General features: G+C 46.3%; 3 protein-coding genes across 3 annotated transcripts; all 3 read left to right on the forward strand.

Annotated features, from left to right (window-relative positions):
• Positions 1-375: 375 nt before the first annotated feature.
• GGS23DRAFT_589410 (P-loop containing nucleoside triphosphate hydrolase protein) lies at positions 376-2,783 on the forward strand. Its single transcript, XM_051517614.1, has one exon. The coding sequence runs from the start codon at positions 494-496 to the stop codon at positions 2,435-2,437; it is 1,944 nt and encodes a 647-aa protein (XP_051367285.1). The 5' UTR covers positions 376-493; the 3' UTR covers positions 2,438-2,783.
• Positions 2,784-12,944: 10,161 nt separating this feature from the next.
• On the forward strand, positions 12,945-14,567 carry GGS23DRAFT_589424 (uncharacterized protein). The gene is made up of 4 exons (XM_051517615.1): positions 12,945-13,552; positions 13,620-13,773; positions 13,934-14,052; positions 14,131-14,567. Exons 1-4 carry the CDS (start codon positions 13,450-13,452, stop codon positions 14,136-14,138), a joined length of 384 nt encoding a protein of 127 aa, XP_051367286.1. The 5' UTR covers positions 12,945-13,449; the 3' UTR covers positions 14,139-14,567.
• A 611-nt stretch (positions 14,568-15,178) lies between these two features.
• On the forward strand, positions 15,179-16,812 carry GGS23DRAFT_618885 (phosphoglycerate mutase-like protein; the record flags this gene model as incomplete). The annotated part of the gene is made up of 3 exons (XM_051520967.1): positions 15,179-15,214; positions 15,391-16,286; positions 16,354-16,812. 3 exons carry the CDS (start codon positions 15,179-15,181, stop codon positions 16,496-16,498), a joined length of 1,077 nt encoding a protein of 358 aa, XP_051367287.1. The 3' UTR covers positions 16,499-16,812.
• Positions 16,813-18,315: the final 1,503 nt, after the last annotated feature.

The following is an 18,315-nucleotide window of genomic DNA, read 5'->3' on the forward strand; positions in this document are numbered from 1 at the left end:
CCCGTTCCTTAGATGGCCACAGGACCTGTCCTAAGAGGTACCTCCTCGGTGGGTAGGTACCTGAATAGGTAGATGAGAGGTACCTAGGAGGTAGGTAGCACTTGTACTGTGTAGTGCATGTTTCTACACGTATATATAATGACGACGTTTACCGCTCCCAGGGCCGATTTTCGGGCGGATCTATCCCTGGACTTACACTACGTAGGTACCTAAGACACCCCACCCGAAAGGCGCCTAGCAGGTACCGATGTATAGGTCAAGGGTGGATTTATGACATTATCCATTTCTATTTGTTTATCGTGTACCCATTGTGTGTGGGGTGTGTGGGGTGCCAATAATCTAGACCGAACGTGGTTTAGCGCGGGGTACCCTATCACCGAACTTGTGAAGAGAAAATTTCGAAGTCGCAACTTTCGCGACCGAGAAAGAAAGCCCCTGCTCTTTGCTCGTAGAATAGCGAAGCGGACGGCCCTGAACCTCCCAGTTCTCGACTATGCGCCTCCTTTTCTCGACGCCGATATGTCCGTCATGCTTATTTACAGCGAAGACCCGAAATGCCCTCCACATTCTCCGACTCACCTCCAGTCCATGGGCTGCGCGACGATTCCTCTCCAACCGCGTGCGTACAGGATCCGCTCCCTCGAGGATGGTCCTGTCCAACCGTGTCGCCCGCTTTCCGGGGTCAGACACGCAGGCGCGTGGTGGTAGAAAACCTGGGTGGAGGTCGCCGGGGCCGTTCGGGGGCATGAATCAGACATTCGCCCCCCCCCGAGAGTCCGCGATGATGAGAACCCCTCGACCGGGCGAGGGCAGGCCGCTCCGAGACAGGGACGACCCCAAGAGGTATGGCGGGAGGGGCAGAGAGGAGCGTGGAAAGGACCACGGGCCACGGACTAAAGCGATGAGAATGCAAGGCGCGCTTGCAACCGTCTCATACGGCTATCGGACTCGGACGAAACAGAACATCGCCGAGATAGTGTCGTTCGATCAACTGAAGCTTCTACCTTCTGTTACGGAAGCCTTGTTTCTTGACGTTCTAAAGGGTTTGGTGGATGTCAAGCCCACCCCTATCCAAAGACTGGCCATCCCCGCTCTGCTGAACCCGAGGTCCGTTCGGGGGTTGAGAGACAAAGGTCACGATGCGCGGCATGAGTTTCTTCTAGCCGCGGAAACAGGCTCGGGCAAGACCCTAGCCTACCTTCTACCCGTTATAGATGCTTTGAAGAGACAAGAGGCTGCCGACCCCGCTATCGCCGCCTATCGGGAAAAGTGTGAGACATTGAAGCAACATATGCAGACACCGGGATACACTGGTCCGAGGGAGTTCGATCCTCACCCCACCACGGCACGGCCCCGGGCTATCGTGTTAGTGCCAACGGCTGAGTTGGTTGACCAGATAGGCGGCATCGCGAAGGCCATGAGTCATGTGGTTAAATATAAGGCCGTCCTCTTATCCGCCAAGATTTCGGCGACAGTCATCAACGCGAGCATGTACACGCCCAAGGGCATCGATCTTATCGTTTCAACGCCTCACTTACTATCGTCGATAGCAGATTCTGACCCTTATATTCTGTCTCGGGTAACTCATCTAGTGGTGGACGAGGCCGACTCGCTTTTCGACCGCAGCTTTTCCCATGAAACCACGTCTATTATAGATCGCGCCCTACCTTCATTAAAACAGCTCATCCTCTGTTCTGCCACCATCACCAAGAAGCTTGACAGTTATCTTGAATCCAACTTCCCGGATATGACCCGAATGACCACACCAAACCTTCACGCCATTCCTCGCCGCGTGCAGCTGGGCGTTCTTGACGTGAATCAGGGTCTCTATCATAATAATAAGAATGTTGCTTGCGCGGATATCATTTGGGGGATCGGCAAGAAGTCAATTCGGGAATACGAACCCGTTAAGAGGGCTAAAACACCCGGCGCCCAAGAACCCGGTGCTCAAGAACCCGCCACCGGAGAACTCACCACCGAAACTACTGTCATGCGCATTATTGTATTCGTCAACGAGCGCGAGATGGCTAAAGTGGTCGCTGACTATCTCGTAACCAAGGGCATTGATGCCATCGCACTTCACCGAGACACCCCCGAAAGACGGCAGTCGGAGATGTTGGACGCATTTAAGACTACCGGATCGATGCCACTAAAACATCCTCCCATACCTGAGCCCGGAAAGGGGCTGAGGGTCTTGCCAAACGTCAAAGTGATTGTGGCCACTGATTTGGCATCGAGAGGCATCGATACTACCGCAGTTCGACATGTAATATTGTATGACGTGCCGCACACCACTATCGACTTCATCCATCGCTTGGGTCGGGCCGGCCGTATGGGCAGGAGGGGAAGAGGAATCGTCCTAGTGGGTAGAGGCGACCGGCAAGATATCGTAGCCGAGGTTAGGGATAATATGTTCAACGGGAAGGCGCTTATATAGAGACTTGCACCTGGGAAAAGCAACAGCTGTTGTGTAGTAATGTATAACACGATACCTGTATATCAGCCCTAAGAGGGAAACGAATCTAGCGATCCTACCGTCCGCATCTACATGCGCACTGAGCATTGCGAAGACGCAATCGAGACCCTACGCCGACGAGAATCGCTCAGCTATAGGCCCTCCACGCGTCGATGTGCCGTACTACTACGAAAAATAAACGTGGTGGACATGTGTATGTTACAAACGCCTCTCCGGATAATAGTAGGAGGGTTGAGAGATAGGTACCTATGAAAAGGTTGGTGGCGGGCTGGAAATTGTAACAAGGGGATATGCTTGGAATAGGTTCAATTTAACTAATAATTCTATAGGGGGTCTCTTAGGTCCTTATCTTCTCCTAAGTTCTACGTTCCTTTCTCGTCCTAATATAACCCGGAAGTACCCTTGTACCTTTGTACCTTTATACCTTAATACCGAAGCTATCCGAAGCTTATCTAGGATTTTCCTTAGTAGGTCGCCGAGGTAACGGCTTTAATACCCGATATTATCCTCCTAACCTTTATAGCTTAATTTATTAGCGTAGGGTTCTATTCCCGTGTAATATTATTTCCCTTCTTCGGAGGAGCTCGTTCCTAAGCGTAATACCTAGGTCCGATGGTTAGTAGGTTTATTAGGGTTCTATAGGTAGAATAACTTAACGGCTTCCTTCGTCCCTTCGGTAGTAAAGTACTTTTATAGTTCCTAAGTCTAATAGCGCTTAGCCGGCTATCCTTATTACTTTACTAGGTATCTAATAACTTCTCCGGTTCTTACGGAATCTAATACCTTATTTACCTCGTAGTTTTCTACCTCGATCGGGGCTACCTCCCGTAGGACCTGGTTAAGGTTAGGTAATTCCTAATTACTAGCGCGGTAGGGTTCGATAAGGAATACGTAGAAGGTACTATAAATACGCTAGCCTTTCGGGAGTATTAGAGTTACGGCGGTAGGAAAGACGACCTTTTAGATCTTAAAGGAACCGAGTATCTTTTTATCTATCTTTTTTATAAGGCGTTTGGTTTTAATATTACGGGCGTTTAATATAACGAGCTATCCGACTTCTAGAGGGGGTTCCTTTTTTCGGTATTTATTTACCTATCCTTTTATCCGCTACCGTACTTTTTTTAAGTATTACTTAGCTTCGTTATATACCCGAGTTATTTAATAAATATAGAGGTTACTTCTTGGATTCTTAAGGGTACCTAAAGGAAGGTTATATGCGACTAGGTATTACTTATAGTTAGCGTAAAAGGATAATATACCGGTAGCTATTAAAGCGGTATTGTTATAAGTAAATTCGGTAGTAGGTAGTAAGCTTTCTTAGTCGCTTATTTCGTAGTTTACGAAGGCGCGTAGGTATACTTCTAGGATTTAGTTAAGTCTTTTCGTTTATTTATCCGTTTAAGAATAAAAAGCGGTACTTATTCTAGGCTTAACGCCGAGGAGCTTTAAGACGCCTTTCTATATATAGGAGGTAAATCGCGAGTCTCGGTCGGAAATAATATCTAAAGGGATCCTATATAGCCGTTAATAATTACGTATAAAGATAGGTATTAGGTCTTCGGCTTTTTTACCGTCCTTTTTTAGCGGGATAAAATACGCTATCTTAGTAAAGGGGTTTATAATAACCTAGATAGAATCGTAGCCGTTAGATATTAGTAAGTCCGTAATAAAGTCTATCGCGATCGTTTATTATAGTCGATAATATAGTTCCATAGGTTATAATAATCCGAACGGGGTATATCGGGATACCTTGTTTTATTAGTACTCGCGGTACCCTTTAACGAATTCCCTAATTATTACTTCTAGGTTAGGCTATTAAAAGTTACGAGTAATAAGTTCTATGGTTTTATCTATGCTTATATACCCCGCTACTTTAATATCGTATTCCGATTTAATTACTTTTTATTATAGGTTCTTAGGTACCTAGAAACGGTTTCGCTAATAGAGGAGGCTCTCTTAAAGCTTTATCTCTTTACCGAATGATTTAACTAACTAGGCTTAGTATTTTAGGTCTTATATAGCTACCGTTTTAACTTATTTAACGAACTCTATGGTTTAAGTAGGTATTAAGATATTACTTAATCGTACGCTAGAAAGTATTACCGCGGGTAAGCCTAAATTTTTTAAAAAATGCTTTTCCTATAGGACCGTCGCTATCGGCTAATTCTTAGCTCCTCCTTTTTTAAGGCGATATTATAGTAGTCTAAATAAAATATCGGCCTTCTTATTTTACTTTCCTAGGCGATAGTATATTATAAAGTAATACGAAGAGAGTTATTAAGCCTAGCGGGCTTAGCGTCGATTTAATACCTTTACCGTAGTAAAGTACGTTAGGTTCTAATAATCGGAATATACTTTTATTTAATGCTAAGTACCTTCGAAATAATATCGCTACTTCTCGAATACGTCGACGATTACTAATAGTTCCTTATTATATATCTTATAATTTATTTCCGCTAGGGTAAGTCGTCGTAAGAAAAAAGCTACTAGTCTTAGTTTCCCTTTATTATCCTTCTAGAAGAGGACCGCGGAAATAACGAAATCTAAGGCGTCGGCTTCGATAATTAGGACTTAATTAAGGTTAAAATATATAAATACTAAGGCCTTCGTAAAGGTTTCTTTTAATTCTTAGAAGGCCTTCTTTATTTCGAATTCCTATTTCCATAGCTTACGGTCTCCTTTATTTACGCTAATAATTAGCCTAGCTATGCCCGAGAAATTACGTATGAATTTACGGTAAAAGTTAACGAACCTAATAAAGCTTTATAAGTCTTTAAGTATAGCTAGGGTACGTTAATTAAGGATAGCTTTTACTTTATCTTTAGATATAGTAATACCTCGGGGGCTTATATTATATCCTACGAATTTAACTTCTTACGTTCGCTAGGTATATTTCTTTAGGACTACCGCTAAATGGTTCTTTATAAGCCGTTTTAAGACTTCTTTAACTAATTTATTATATTCCTTTAACGTATTAATATAGATTAGGATATTATCTAAGTAAGCGATAATCCCGGCGTTTAAGAGGTCGCGGAAGATATGGTTTATTATGGCTTAAAAGGTAACGGAGGCGTTAATTAATTCCATAGGTATAACTATATATTCGTATAGCCCGTATCGCGTTTTAAAGGCGGTTTTTCATTTATTACCTTTCCTAATCCGTACTATATGGAACCTAGATTTTAAATTAATCTTAATAAACTACCGCGCCGTTTAGAATAGGTTCTATAGTTCGTTAATTAGCGGAATCGGATATCGGACGGGTATTATAATTTTATTTAGCCCCCGGTAGTCCGCTACCGGTCTTAGGATACCTAGGTTCTTTTTATTTATAAACATTATAAATACGCCGTAAAGGGCCTTGGATTTTCGGATTCTCCCTATGGTTATTATTTCGTCGAGCTAGGGTTTTAAGGCATCTAGCTATCGTCCGCTTATGACATATAAAGGTCCCTACGGAGAAATAGTTCCTAGTCGGAGCTTAATAGCGTAGTCCTACGGTTACCGATTAAGGAATCGTTATTCGGCTTCCCTGGTTATAATAGGAACGAAGTTACGAAATTATTCCGGTACTTATACTAGAGCCTTTACTTCTCGTACTATTCCTATACGAACCGGCCGTAAGCGATAATTCTAATACCGTAACGAGTTAAAGTATAGCCGTTCGTCTATAAATAATCCTTAAGGGAGGTATTCCTTTATTTACTATTAAGGTAGGATAGCATCGACCTTTTCGTTTAATTTATTAACTTCCTAAGCGATACGGTAGATATAGTCGTAGCTACGGAGCTTTATTTCATTAATATACTAAAGTCCTCCTAACGAGATTTCCGAGCCGTCGAATCCTACTAAGGTTCTAGCCTTGGAGCGTTAGTTAATAAAAAAGCGTAATTATTCGACTTTAGCGGCGTTAATTAAGGATACCTTACTACCGGTATTTAAAAGGACTCGTAAGGGGTATTTCTTTCCTTAATATTTTATTTATATCGTATGAATAGGCCGTTTACCTAACCTTAGTTCGTCGGGGTTACGCTAAGGGACTCGTAGTTTCTTCGCTATTAGTACCGCTTCCGCTACTTCTATCGTTCCGGGCCGTTTAATAACCGTAATCTTTACGTTATTTTTATCGCCCCTATCTTCCGTTAACGCTTACGGAAGGGCATTTAAAAATCCCGTTCTTTATCGGAGTCGGATAGCTTTATAATACGGGAAAGAATTTCCTCCTATCGTATAGTAATATCGATCCTAGCCCTTTTATTAGGTAGTAGCTCGGACTCCTTTCTTTTTCTTTTTCCCGATAAGACTTTTTTAGGTAGCGCCGGTAAGTCCCGTCCTTTTAAGTCCTTTTTTACGAAATAAGCTAGGGTTTAGTAATTATCCCTTCCGTATTTCCAGTAGGCTTTCTTATCCTTCTTTCGTTAATCGATAGCGGCTTAGTTAATTCCGGCTAAAGCCTTCTTATTACCTATCTATCGTAAGTCCTTAGCCGGTACGGGTTTCTTATTATCCTTTCCCTTACGTTTGTTTACTAGTTAACTTAAGCGGGAGCGAGTCTCTTTTACGGGTTACCGCTATTACTAGTCCGCTTTCGTATACTCCTTCTACGAAGCGGACCTTCCTTTTCCCGAAATCCCTAGGTTAATTATTATATTTTCGTAAATTTAGCCGGCTTCCTTAATTACTTTAAGGAAGGCTTTATCGCTTTCGGGAATACTACCTAATCGCGAATAAACTAGCTTAGTTATTTCGTCGGATAAGATACGGGCGATATAATTCTAAAAGGTAATTCCGAACCATTAGACGATATCGTTAAGGTTTATAAGCTCGGTAAGGTACTAGGAGATATCTCTTTAATACTTTAGTTTTTATATCTTCTTAGAGTTACGATATCGTTCGGCGGGGTCTTTAAATCGTTCTTAAAGTACTTAGGAATATCCCGCCTAAGTATCGACGATTATTAACCTTTCTACCTAGGCTAACCGTTATTAATACTAGAGCTAGGCCTTTTCGGTAAGTATCGATCCTACCTAATTAATCTTCTAGACGTTCCGGGTAAAGCTTTCTTTATAAGTTTCGAGGTAGGATTTAACCTTAATTTATTATAGTCGGAATTTAGCTAAGTCCTTACCGTTATAAGCCGTAGGCTTAATAAGGTATATTAGATTAATCGTTACCGTAATACTTCGTCGATTATTTATGGCTTTAGTTTAAGCCTTAATTATACGTTCCTCGGCCGGATCGAGAGGCTTCTACGGTTTTTTAGGGGCGCCGAATAAGCGTCGTAGCCTTTACGGGTTCCCGGATTTTAAGTTATTTAAGTCGTCGGAATCCCCTAAGTCCCTTAAGGCATTCCGCGGGGTTCGTAGGGGTTACGGTAATCCTTACCCGGTTCCTCTTAATATAAAAGCGCTTACCGCGGCGTCTTAGAAACGGGCTTTTACGCGTACGGCGGTACGTTTAACCGCGGCGTTTTAGAATACGCCGTCGGAAATAATCTCCTTTATTCTAGCCTCGTTATTAATATATCTTTCGGTAGACGCTATCGTAATACGGGTATCCGGCGCGGGAGTAGGCGTTCTTATTCTCTAGCTAGCTCTTACGATAATAGACTCGATATTCGTTAGCTTATTACTTAATCGTCGTTACTAATATTCCTTAATTAAATTAGCCGCGTAAGCCTTAAGGTCGTTCTTAATTAGCTAGGTTTTTTCCTTCATAACCCCGGGGGTAAGGTATTCTTTACTAAGGATTTCGCTAATCTATCCATCCTTCTACGTAGCCTAGGAGTTAACGTCCGTTATTAACTTATTATATTCCTCGCGTAGCTAAGTTAAGACTCGTTAGTTTTATAGTACGGCGTTTCGAAGTTAGTTTATTACGGCCGTTCGTACTTTATCCTACCGGGTAAACTTAGCTACGGTTTCCTATACGTTCTAAGCGAAGTAAGTACTTTATTCTACGACCTATTTCTAGAACTCGTAGATCTATATCTTCGTAATTCGGATACCGGTAGCTTATATTACCGTAGCGGTTTAGTAAAGCTATCGTAGTTATTCGTACTATTCCTTTAAGATCGTATTTTATCGGTATCTTACGTCGACCTAGTTAACTAATATTACTAGGCTTTAATATACCTATCCTATCTACTTATATAAATCTATTATTTATTACGGAGGATTACGTATAACTACTCCTAAGTTCGCGATTTCCGGAGTATCCGTTATAACTACTTTATATTCCTAGGGTTAGTATACGACGAGGGATTTATTAATTAATTCGGGGGTTAGCTCCGGCTAAGGTATTAAGGTAATTCGTTCGGCGTCTTTTACTTTTAACTCCGTTATTACGGCTTTTAATTTATTAATCGTAATTATTATCTAAGTTACCTTCGCTATAAAGATCGGCGCTATTCCCGAAGCGGCTAGTCGCGGGAATAAGAAAGCCTATGATTTTAGTTCTTTAGTAAAGGGTCGAGGTTAATCCGGTAGTAATAATACCGGGGTAGCGGCTTTAGCGTATAACGCCGGCTTAAGCGTAGGCTTTTCTTATTACTAACTTATAATAAAGTTATAAGGGTAAGAGTAGTATAGAATTATCTATAACAAAGGGATATACTTAAAATAGGTTTAATTTAACTAATAATTCTATAGGAGGTTTCTTAGGTCCTTATCTTCTCCTAAGTTCTACGTTCCCTTCTCGTCTTAATATAACCCGGAAGTACCCTTATACCTTTATACCTTTATACCTTAATGCCGAAGCTATCCGAAGCTTATCTAGGACTTTCCTTAGCAGGTCGCCGAGGTAACGGCCTTAATGCCCGATATTATCCTCTTAACCTTTATGGCCTAATCTGTTGGCGCAGGGTTCCATCCCCGTGTGACAGAAATTGAGCCTACATTAAAAAATGGTAAGGCGTCTACGTTTTCCTGCGACATTTAATAAACTATAACACAATAGCCAGCTACCCTTTTGGCAAGTACAGATATTATCCCCTTGGTTATCGTGTAGGTAGAGTCGCTACCGTTTTCTGCCCTTCGCCCCTTTCCTATGCTCCTAATACCCAAGACGTGATACATACCTGGCTTTTTCCCCTGGCCGAAGGCAATCCAAGGATAACCTTGCCATATTCTCCTCACAATGACCAGTCCTATTTTCTGTTTAGAGGGGTTGAATATATAGAGGCTTCCATCTTGTGCCTTACTTGGATTTGCTTGGTGTCTAGTTTTGGCCACATTACGCATCTAACATGCATTCCCATATTCCCAAACATTATGTATTGCGTTGTGTACATGGGTAATATACAATTCTAAGGTCTTGAACTCCTAGAATACGGACCAAGCGATAGGTGAACCCGTGAGAGTATGTGCGGCCTGTTTAATGTGGCACAATACGTCTACACAGTACCCATTTCCCCTATTAATTTAGGTGCCTACCTCTACGTACCTGTAATATGGCTAGATTCTGAATCAGCTCCGTGTTTTAACCGCCCGTATCTCGGACGTTGATTCCGCTGCTAGGACTATCCACCCCGAGATTCTATGCGCTTTTCCGAGTAATGTCTCCTATAATACTGTTATGTTGCAATTGCCATCACTCTACATCTTGAGTGGGATATCTACTACAACCACATACAGGAATGTGATCTTCGAAACCGCACCATTTGCATGGGCCGTAACATAAGTGATGATTTATTTGACTCACCTCCATAGTATGGGCGAGTTTTGTCATGGTCAGGCCAGAGACGCGAGGCATATCTGGTTCGTGCTGTGGTGACACGGCCGCATTATATTGTGTCGGAGTGTATTGTGTTGTATTGATATCAACCTAGAAACATGCAAGCAATAAACCGGAATTCGTATTTTGGGGGCTGAGGAGATGTGCGCAAGTATATTATGTAGATTTTCGGGAACCTTGTCTTGGGCCCTGACGCTTTCTTACAATGTCGTATTGGTTTTGTTGGGGAGGCTATTCTCACTGGTTGACTGCTAATTATGGCGACTGTATTTGAGAAGCGAGCAGAAGCCTCTGGGCGTGGACTAGGTATATCACGCCTACCTCTAAGTAGGTACCCGTAGCAATATAGACCACCGGCGACGGGCCAATGGAATGACTGCTGCTGCTGCTGCTACGCGTACCCAGCGATATTGCAGATTCCTTTCTACCTATGGATGCTACCGTGTGTAGGCACGTAACATTGACCGAATCCTATAGGGAAGCTTCTGGGGAGCCCCCAGGGAAGTGTTCCAGAGTTGGAAGCCGTCCCGAGACTAGCCCTACATATACTAATATGCCTCGAATGGTTCTTTCACTGGATGTCCCTTGCATGAGAGAGCGCAGATACTCGCCTAGTCGCTGAATGTGGGGAAAAAGGGGGCAGGGTGGTTTAGTTTTCTAAATACCTAGTACTTATATGCACCTGGAAGATAGACAGCGTGTATACATATATATATATATATGCAGGCCGCAAGTAGAGAGGGATGACCGCCACCTTTCTACACCGTCGTAGTGCTTGGGTACTACGCGACAAGTCGAGCCGACGAGGGGATCGCTGGAGATGAGGATTTTACGTCACGGCGGCGGAAGCGGGTTGCAAGGAGGGATAGGTTGACCGTGTTTATTAGACCTCGGGCGTTGTGACACGGAGTATCTAATAATAATAAGACCTGACACTCCCAGTGGTTCATTGCCACCCAATTTCTCCAGTTTATAGCGGACCAGCCTCCTCTAGGCATGCCAGGCTGGTTCGCACCACCGTTCAGACGGCTGAAGGTTGTGAAGGGTGTCTGGGTCTGGACGCCTGGCTATAAGCTGAAACCTCTCCACTTAGCGAGCATCCTATCTAAACGAAGGAATCCCGCTAAGCCCTTCTAGAATTTGTTATTGCTTTCTTTTCTCTTCGCCCGATAGTATTAGCCACTAGCCCTGGCGGTAATCTGCTACTCATTCTGCCGACTGCGATGACGAGCAGGATTCCTTTTCGCACGTTCAAGGTATCAGGAGATAGCTCCATGTTGCACGAGACGTCGAGAGAAAGGATTTGCTAAATAGGCCATTTAATACAGTTGTAAATTGCCTAGCTTAACACGCCTACAGTACCCCCCCACGGGAGGCCCCAGGATAGCCTCAGCGGGCAGTCCCCACTGGCAGTTAAATATTACCACTTCTAGAACCAATGCGTGAAAATACCTGATCCTCTGCAACCGCGTTTCCAACCGTATCCCCCCCCCGTCAGTTGAGAGCAATCCATAGTCTCTTTCTTGGTTTTTCGTCTCCTGTGGGGGTGGCCCCAGCTATTCTCTAACCTCGCTGTAGCTCGGTCTGTTCTCAGTTATTAGGTGCTCCCGATGGAGCGTATCAGCCCCGCAGCTTGGCGCTTAAAAGAAACGTAGGTACCTAGTTTAGATTAGTTGGTATGGGGCGTGCACCCAACTCCTGGTCTCAACAATGAGTCTACTAACGAATATGGAACTTCTCGCTTAGTTAAGTACATAGGGTACGTGCCGTTGATAGTTGCAATTCCGAGGAGATATCCGAGCCGCCATGACCGTAAACACCGAGCCTGAAGGTCTGCGAAGAACGGGAGCTTAGTTGATTAGCTGGAATCATTGTTTACCCTTGCAGAGATCTCGTTCATTCCTATCATTTTATCCGACTCCCTTCTCCCAAGAGGAGTAAGGGTCTCTTTTTGCAGTTGGCACCGAAGCCGAGTCGCGTATTAGGCAGTCTACGAGGTTCAAAAATTTTGGAAGATCGGAATTGTTGATATTCGACATCATAGACCGTTGGAGCTGGCGCTGTACGTACCTACCTATTTCCCGGGACAGTCAGCCAGTCAGCCAGCCAGCCAGCCAACTCTCCCGCCCATACTACCTATGTACCTACATACCGATGGACTAGGTAGCTTATAAACCCTTGTTTATAATTAGGGGACTTTTCAATAGAAAACTCTTCGTGTTTTACTTGGGCCTGTGCAACGGCGGCTTCCAACGCCAACAGGACATTAGCGACCAGAACCCGGGGCCATGGCGAGTAAGACTTAAGACTGAACGACGTCCTAATTGTGATAGGTAGGGGGGATGGGCTGGGGGGAGGTTCACATTGTTTACGAGCAGGGCGTCAAGATTGGAGGGTGCGCCAGGACCAGGGCCGGCCGTAGGAGACTAGTACCGTGCACGGAGATTTGGCATCAACAAAACCAATGGTAGAAAATGCCGCTGAGGCTGCTAGCTCTTGTCTCCAATGAAAGATCGACAAAGCCAAGGGCCTGGCTATGCCCAACTAAGCTTGATTACAGATGGCCCCCCGATGGCCCCCAACAGGGTAGGGTCTGGGGATTGTCGCCGACTAGGACTTGCTATTTCCAGCAAGCTCGAGAAATGCTTGTGTGAGATCCCAGTCAGCTGGGATTCAACGATCCAATCAGACACCGCGACGGGCGCCTCAAGCCCTGTTCCCCATATTCTGGATGTCCCACCCTGCTTCAGATCCCTCTGAAACGTCGCGAAATCCTGCCACACGGGCTTCGTGAGACTCTATTCAATAGTCGGTATAGGCACACGTCCACTTCCCATCACGAAGCCGGGAAGCTGCTCTATGCTAGTAAGGCGGGGGAAACGCAGGTTTGCGAATAGAGGTGCTTAGTGCCGTATTACCTCGGCCGGGCCTTAGCTTAATACTGCAGTACGGCCATCGCGACCGCGTCGAGAGGCCCACTATGGACTCTCCGGGTAGCTAGAGGACGTATAAGTAGTTGAAGTTATTCGCGACACTTAGGATAGAGCTTTCCCTTCTTTTCTTCTCCATCCCACGATCATCAATCAACTCGACCGTTCTTCCTTCCTCCTTTTTTTTGCTTCTCTTTCGTGCTTGGTGGCTGGGCCTCCGTTTTACATTGTTCGTTAACCTCGACCTGGTTCACATTCATCATCACCTTCCTCGTCTTAGACAACCAACCCCCCTTCGAGCCAGTCACAATGAAGTTCTTCCACATCCTGCTCCTTGCCACTACGGCCACCGCCATGGTTCTGCCTCGTCACCACGCCGGTCAGCAAGCCAACCGCGGTGGCAACAACAACAGTGAGCAGCTAAACCATGATACCCTTTCGAACATATCCGGATCGTGGCCTCTAACAATTATCGATAGATAATGCTGTGACCAACGGAAACAACAGGGCCGGCGGCAACGCTGGTGCAAATGCTGGCGCCAATGCTGCCGGCAACGCTAATGGTAATAACAACGCCGCCAACGCCAACGCCAACGCCAACGCCAACGCCAATCCTGGTGCGGCCTGCAATAAGTAAGCTACTCCCGGGAGCTGTGGGTACAATTCCACGACAGACCTAGCCATGAAAAAAATTTGCTTCCTTTCGTACATGTCGCGGGTATCGCAATCGGCGTTGTCCCATACGCCCAGTTTCGTATTTCTATCCAAATGGATTTACTAACCCCATATACAGCAACCAGAAGAGGCACCACGCTGGTCAGGCGGCGAACGGCGGAAACCGCAACAACGCCAATAATGCCGGGAACCGCAACAACAACAACGCTGCTGCTGCTGCTGCTGCGGACGACGACTGCAAGTAAACCCCATACAATACGCCCTCGACCAGGGCTACCGTACCCTAAAACAACTGCTAACCCTTGACGTCTCTAGGCAACTAAATGGGTTCCGCTCGCAGCGCCAGCCAACCTAGCTCTAGTATTAGCATTGGCATAAGACTTCCTTACCTAGGCTTGCCAATAGATTGAGCGAAACGTTTACCAACAAGTGGGATCACGTTTTTAAATGCGCATTGGTAAAGCGTATATGGGTATAGAATGGATAGATTACTGATGTTGAAGGAAAAAAGAAAGGAGAATACCCGTCGGTCTTGCATTTGTTCGTCGTGAGGCTCTCTGTGCTAGTGAAATGTTCGCAGGAAGACCCGCCAACTCGTGCTCAATAGCCCGGGAGCGTGGAACGGGAGCCGACCTCACACAATGTGTCACGTATACTGCCTTCGTATATACTGCCTTCATGTCTTGATTTTTTTATTTAAAGATAGTGAATGGGAAGCCTTGTCGATGAAGATGAGCAAGGCGAAAATGGAGTAATTCTCTCAGGGGTTTCTACCTAGATGAGGTTCTCTAGGTTACTATGTACACAGGTACATAGGTACTTAGGGATGTGTGCGCACACGTGCTCCATGTATCACGTGACCAGAGCCCACAATCTCGACCCAATGATATTACGCCGTGTACAGATTAGTCATCGGCCTAGGATAGAAGGAGTGTCTTGCCTCGGCAACACCAACTTAGTGGCGCGTCTCTTATGTGGACTATGTGGACTTATCCATAACAACTTCGGACGACTTTCCTTTCGAGCCGACGATAGCGTAGCCAGCTGGCCTCTCGCACACGCTCACTCCTCAAATCGCCAACTTCGGACATCTGCAAATCCGCCTTCTTCCCCTTAGCGAATGTGCCTACCTACCCCTTGAGCATTAGCAGTCCAGCCTTGATACCGAGTCAGCAACTCAGCTGCCGATCTACAGTGCAGGCTGGTCAATAAGGGGCCCAGGCCAATCTGAAGCCGGCCACCCTTCGCCCTGCACGCTCTCTAGCTTACATGCCTAATTCCTTCGTTTCCCCCCATTATCGGATCAGCGCTCAGAGCTAGTGGAGTCCCCTTAGCATACGCTCGCGGCGAACGACGGGTGTCGATGTCTCTCGAGGTCATTTACGTGACCCGGCATGGGGTGAGAAGTTAGAGTTCCTAAACGAAGCCAGTAATCACTGCAAGCTCGCCTGGTAACCCCCGTTTTAGCCCAACTCTTCTCGATCCGTTCTGAGACCATTCATCTTATCCTCTCCTGCTATCTAGTAGCAGCCACTTTAAGCTATTTTACAGAAAGAAGACTTACTCTTCCCCTAGTTCCGTTCGCCGTGGAGTGTCGAACCGTCTACCGGCAACTATACGGCTACTATCCGGTCCCCTACGGGTTTGCCAACGGACCCTGCCCTCACGTCTCACGGCGTTGAGCAGGCGAATGAGCTAGCAAGCCACCTATTACGGCTAGATCCGCCAGTTGAGCAGGTTTACTCGAGTCCATATTATCGGTGCTTACAGACTATTCAGCCATTTGTGCGTAGCTTCAGACGTAGCCAGACCCAGTCGCCTGGGCATGTCTCGGAGGAGGCCCCTTTTGAGATCCGTGCGGACCGTGGGCTGAGCGAGTGGTATGGCTCTGCTCACTTCGAGCACCCGTCGTCAGCGCCCGTGGATGAGCTACAGTGCTATTTTCCCGAAATCGACGCTACTTATGCGTCTAATCCGGCGCCCTCACGCTATGGAGAGTCGCTACCGCACCTACACGACCGGGTTACAAAGGTAATCGACACTATCATTAAACATAGCGATCGGGAGGGGCGCAAGGCGGTGCTAGTGTGTACCCATGCAGCTGTGGTCATCGCTCTCGGGAGAGTTCTCACTGGGCAGATGGACGTCGATTTTCGCGCATTCACCTGTGGATTGAGCCGCTACCGACGGCGGAGACTTCCTAGCCTTGGGGAATTGATTGGTCCTAGCGGTGAGGAGGGCCTCAATTCTGCAGCCCCGACCGCGCAGGGCGGGAGTCAGATCGGTGAGGCTGGATCTGAGGTCTGCCCGGGAGCCGATTCCACAGGTGCTGCCGATCGCTATCCACACGACTCAGGGTGGCCTGATATAGCGTCACCACAGAGGCGCAGGGCGGCTGGACTAAATGGAGGCTGGATCTGCGAGCTAGATTCGGACTGTAGCTTCCTTCGGTGTGGCGAGGAAAGGGGATGGTAAGTGCTTTTTGCTGGTGCCCTGTCTCTCAGAGGTTCCTTTCGCAGCCAGCTGATCCGGGGATAGGAGGTTTACAGGTGACGAATCATTCATCGAGGTTGATGATAACGACCTACGCTCATCTAGTGTAGGCCCCGACTCTGGTACGTCGGTTGATAGGATGAAGCTAGGAGCCGACGACGGCCACACTAGTGGAACCTCCAAGTTGTGATCTATCGTCCACGCCAACCAGTTGCTGGTCCTGATAGCGAGGTTTGCGGCTTGCACATTGATGATGTGCTTGTGCAATCATCAATCCCATCTGCGCCCACCGTCACTTTGTACAGGGTATAGCGATATATACCTTTAGACTCGCTCCGGTTAGCACAAGCCTACTCAGTGCAAAGCTGCTCGTCGAGTATGAGCCCTCCCACATTAAGAGACCGTGCCGGGCTCATCTATAGAGGCTCAAAAGCCTCTTCCTTTGGGCATGTAACTATCTTGCGAGGATCACCGACGTTTTCTGATTAGTAGCGCCGTCTTGCGGATATTCAAGTTCTCGTCTGCCATGTTTCAGCTTTCTAGGGAGCCTCAACGATTATTGAGACAGTCTTCTCCCCGCGGGATTGTGACCGCACTAAGCTCACATTCGAGAACAAAGAAAAGGAGCCCGGAGGAGCAATTACGACAAAAGAACAATGTTACTGAAGCTGGAGGTTGAGACAGTCTTAGACGTTGACTTATCAATAGATGTCGATGACCTACCAATGTGATATGTCAGAAAGATACCGACTGCCTAGAGGTACTTGGAGAGGCTGTCTCATCACTAGCGGGATGCTTCGGGCACTGCGCATTTGGATATGATACGAGCTAGAGGTAGTCTGCTAGTGACGATCGATCACTTCTTTCTATTTTTTTTTTTTTTTACAACTGCTAGAAACCGTGGGGAGCTGAGGAGTGTTATAAGCGAGTCTCCGAGTCTCCGAGGCGGGGGGCTCTCGAAATTGGCTACAGTTATCATATATGGACTTTCATTCGACAGTAGGATCTGACAATCGTCTCGGCGCGGTGGTTACAGAACGCCCAAGGTCGATCTGGAGAACCCTTGATGCTAGAGGTTTTTGGCGTCAGTATGTTTCAATCGTTATCCCAGACCGTGAACGGCGGTCCACATAATGGACTCGTCTGACTAAATAGCTGATCTCGTTAATTTTAACATTGGGATGCTGCCATTGGGCCTTATCGTATTGCGTCTTCGCCGATCTACTAGCGGTCAAGACAATCTAGGAGACGGGAAGAAAAAGCAATGATTAGTAGGTAAAACTTGCATCGACTCCAACGTCGACCCGGGCATGGCTTCTGAGGTCGTATCGGAGTTGAAGATCACATCAGCTCACTCCAGTTTCGAGGAAAATTGTATCGTAATGATGCAAGAAATTTGGATTGACCATAGCCCGCTGTGCGTATTATTACAAGTGGCTTCTGCTGCCAGGCCAGTAGGGCGTCGTCGAGGGGTTGGGGGGGGAAAAAGAATGAACAAGTCTGAGGGTGGACAAGTACGTAAACACCAGTAGCCTTAGAACTAGGTCTTACTGCATGCCTGTCTAAACAGGATCCAATCAACATGCAGAGGGAATTTTTGGGATCGTTGGGGTCTTGTTACAGACCCAGTCACGAGGGGAGGATCTGATCTTCACAATCGATCTACGGGCTCGACTTGACTTGCTCTTCTTTTCCACCGTGCCACTATTGCTTTTCTTCCTCGACTTCTTCTTCTTCGGCTTCTTTTCCAAGTTCTAAGGCAGGGGTACGTGGCCATCGTAAGATCTGGCGATTCTCCAGTTCGTCTCATGGTTGTTCGTTGCGATCTAATACATACATACATGGACAGGCCTCTCACATGCAGGGTGTGTGAATCCCGTGTTGGGTTATTGGCAACCAAGGCTAAGACGGGTTTGTCGGTTATCAAGAAATCTGCATCTGCAGGGAATGAGGGCGGAGGCTGGGCAGAGCCAAGCTGGGCCAGGTTTTATTGCTGAGCCGACTTTC

The sequence above is a fragment of the Durotheca rogersii genome (assembly GCF_024521655.1).
Source record: "Durotheca rogersii strain YMJ 92031201 chromosome Unknown GGS23scaffold_51, whole genome shotgun sequence".
Taxonomy (NCBI): Eukaryota; Fungi; Ascomycota; class Sordariomycetes; order Xylariales; family Xylariaceae; genus Durotheca; species Durotheca rogersii.

Bases quoted from the DNA above. Each gene is read 5' to 3' on its own strand.
- GGS23DRAFT_589410 (XM_051517614.1), top strand. From the start codon at position 494: ATGCGCCTCCTTTTCTCGACGCCGATATGTCCGTCATGCTTATTTACA.
- GGS23DRAFT_589424 (XM_051517615.1), top strand. From the start codon at position 13,450: ATGAAGTTCTTCCACATCCTGCTCCTTGCCACTACGGCCACCGCCATG. The intron at 13,553-13,619 runs GTGAGCAGCTAA...AATTATCGATAG, and splicing joins CCGCGGTGGCAACAACAACA to ATAATGCTGTGACCAACGGA. The intron at 13,774-13,933 runs GTAAGCTACTCC...CCCCATATACAG, and splicing joins CCTGGTGCGGCCTGCAATAA to CAACCAGAAGAGGCACCACG.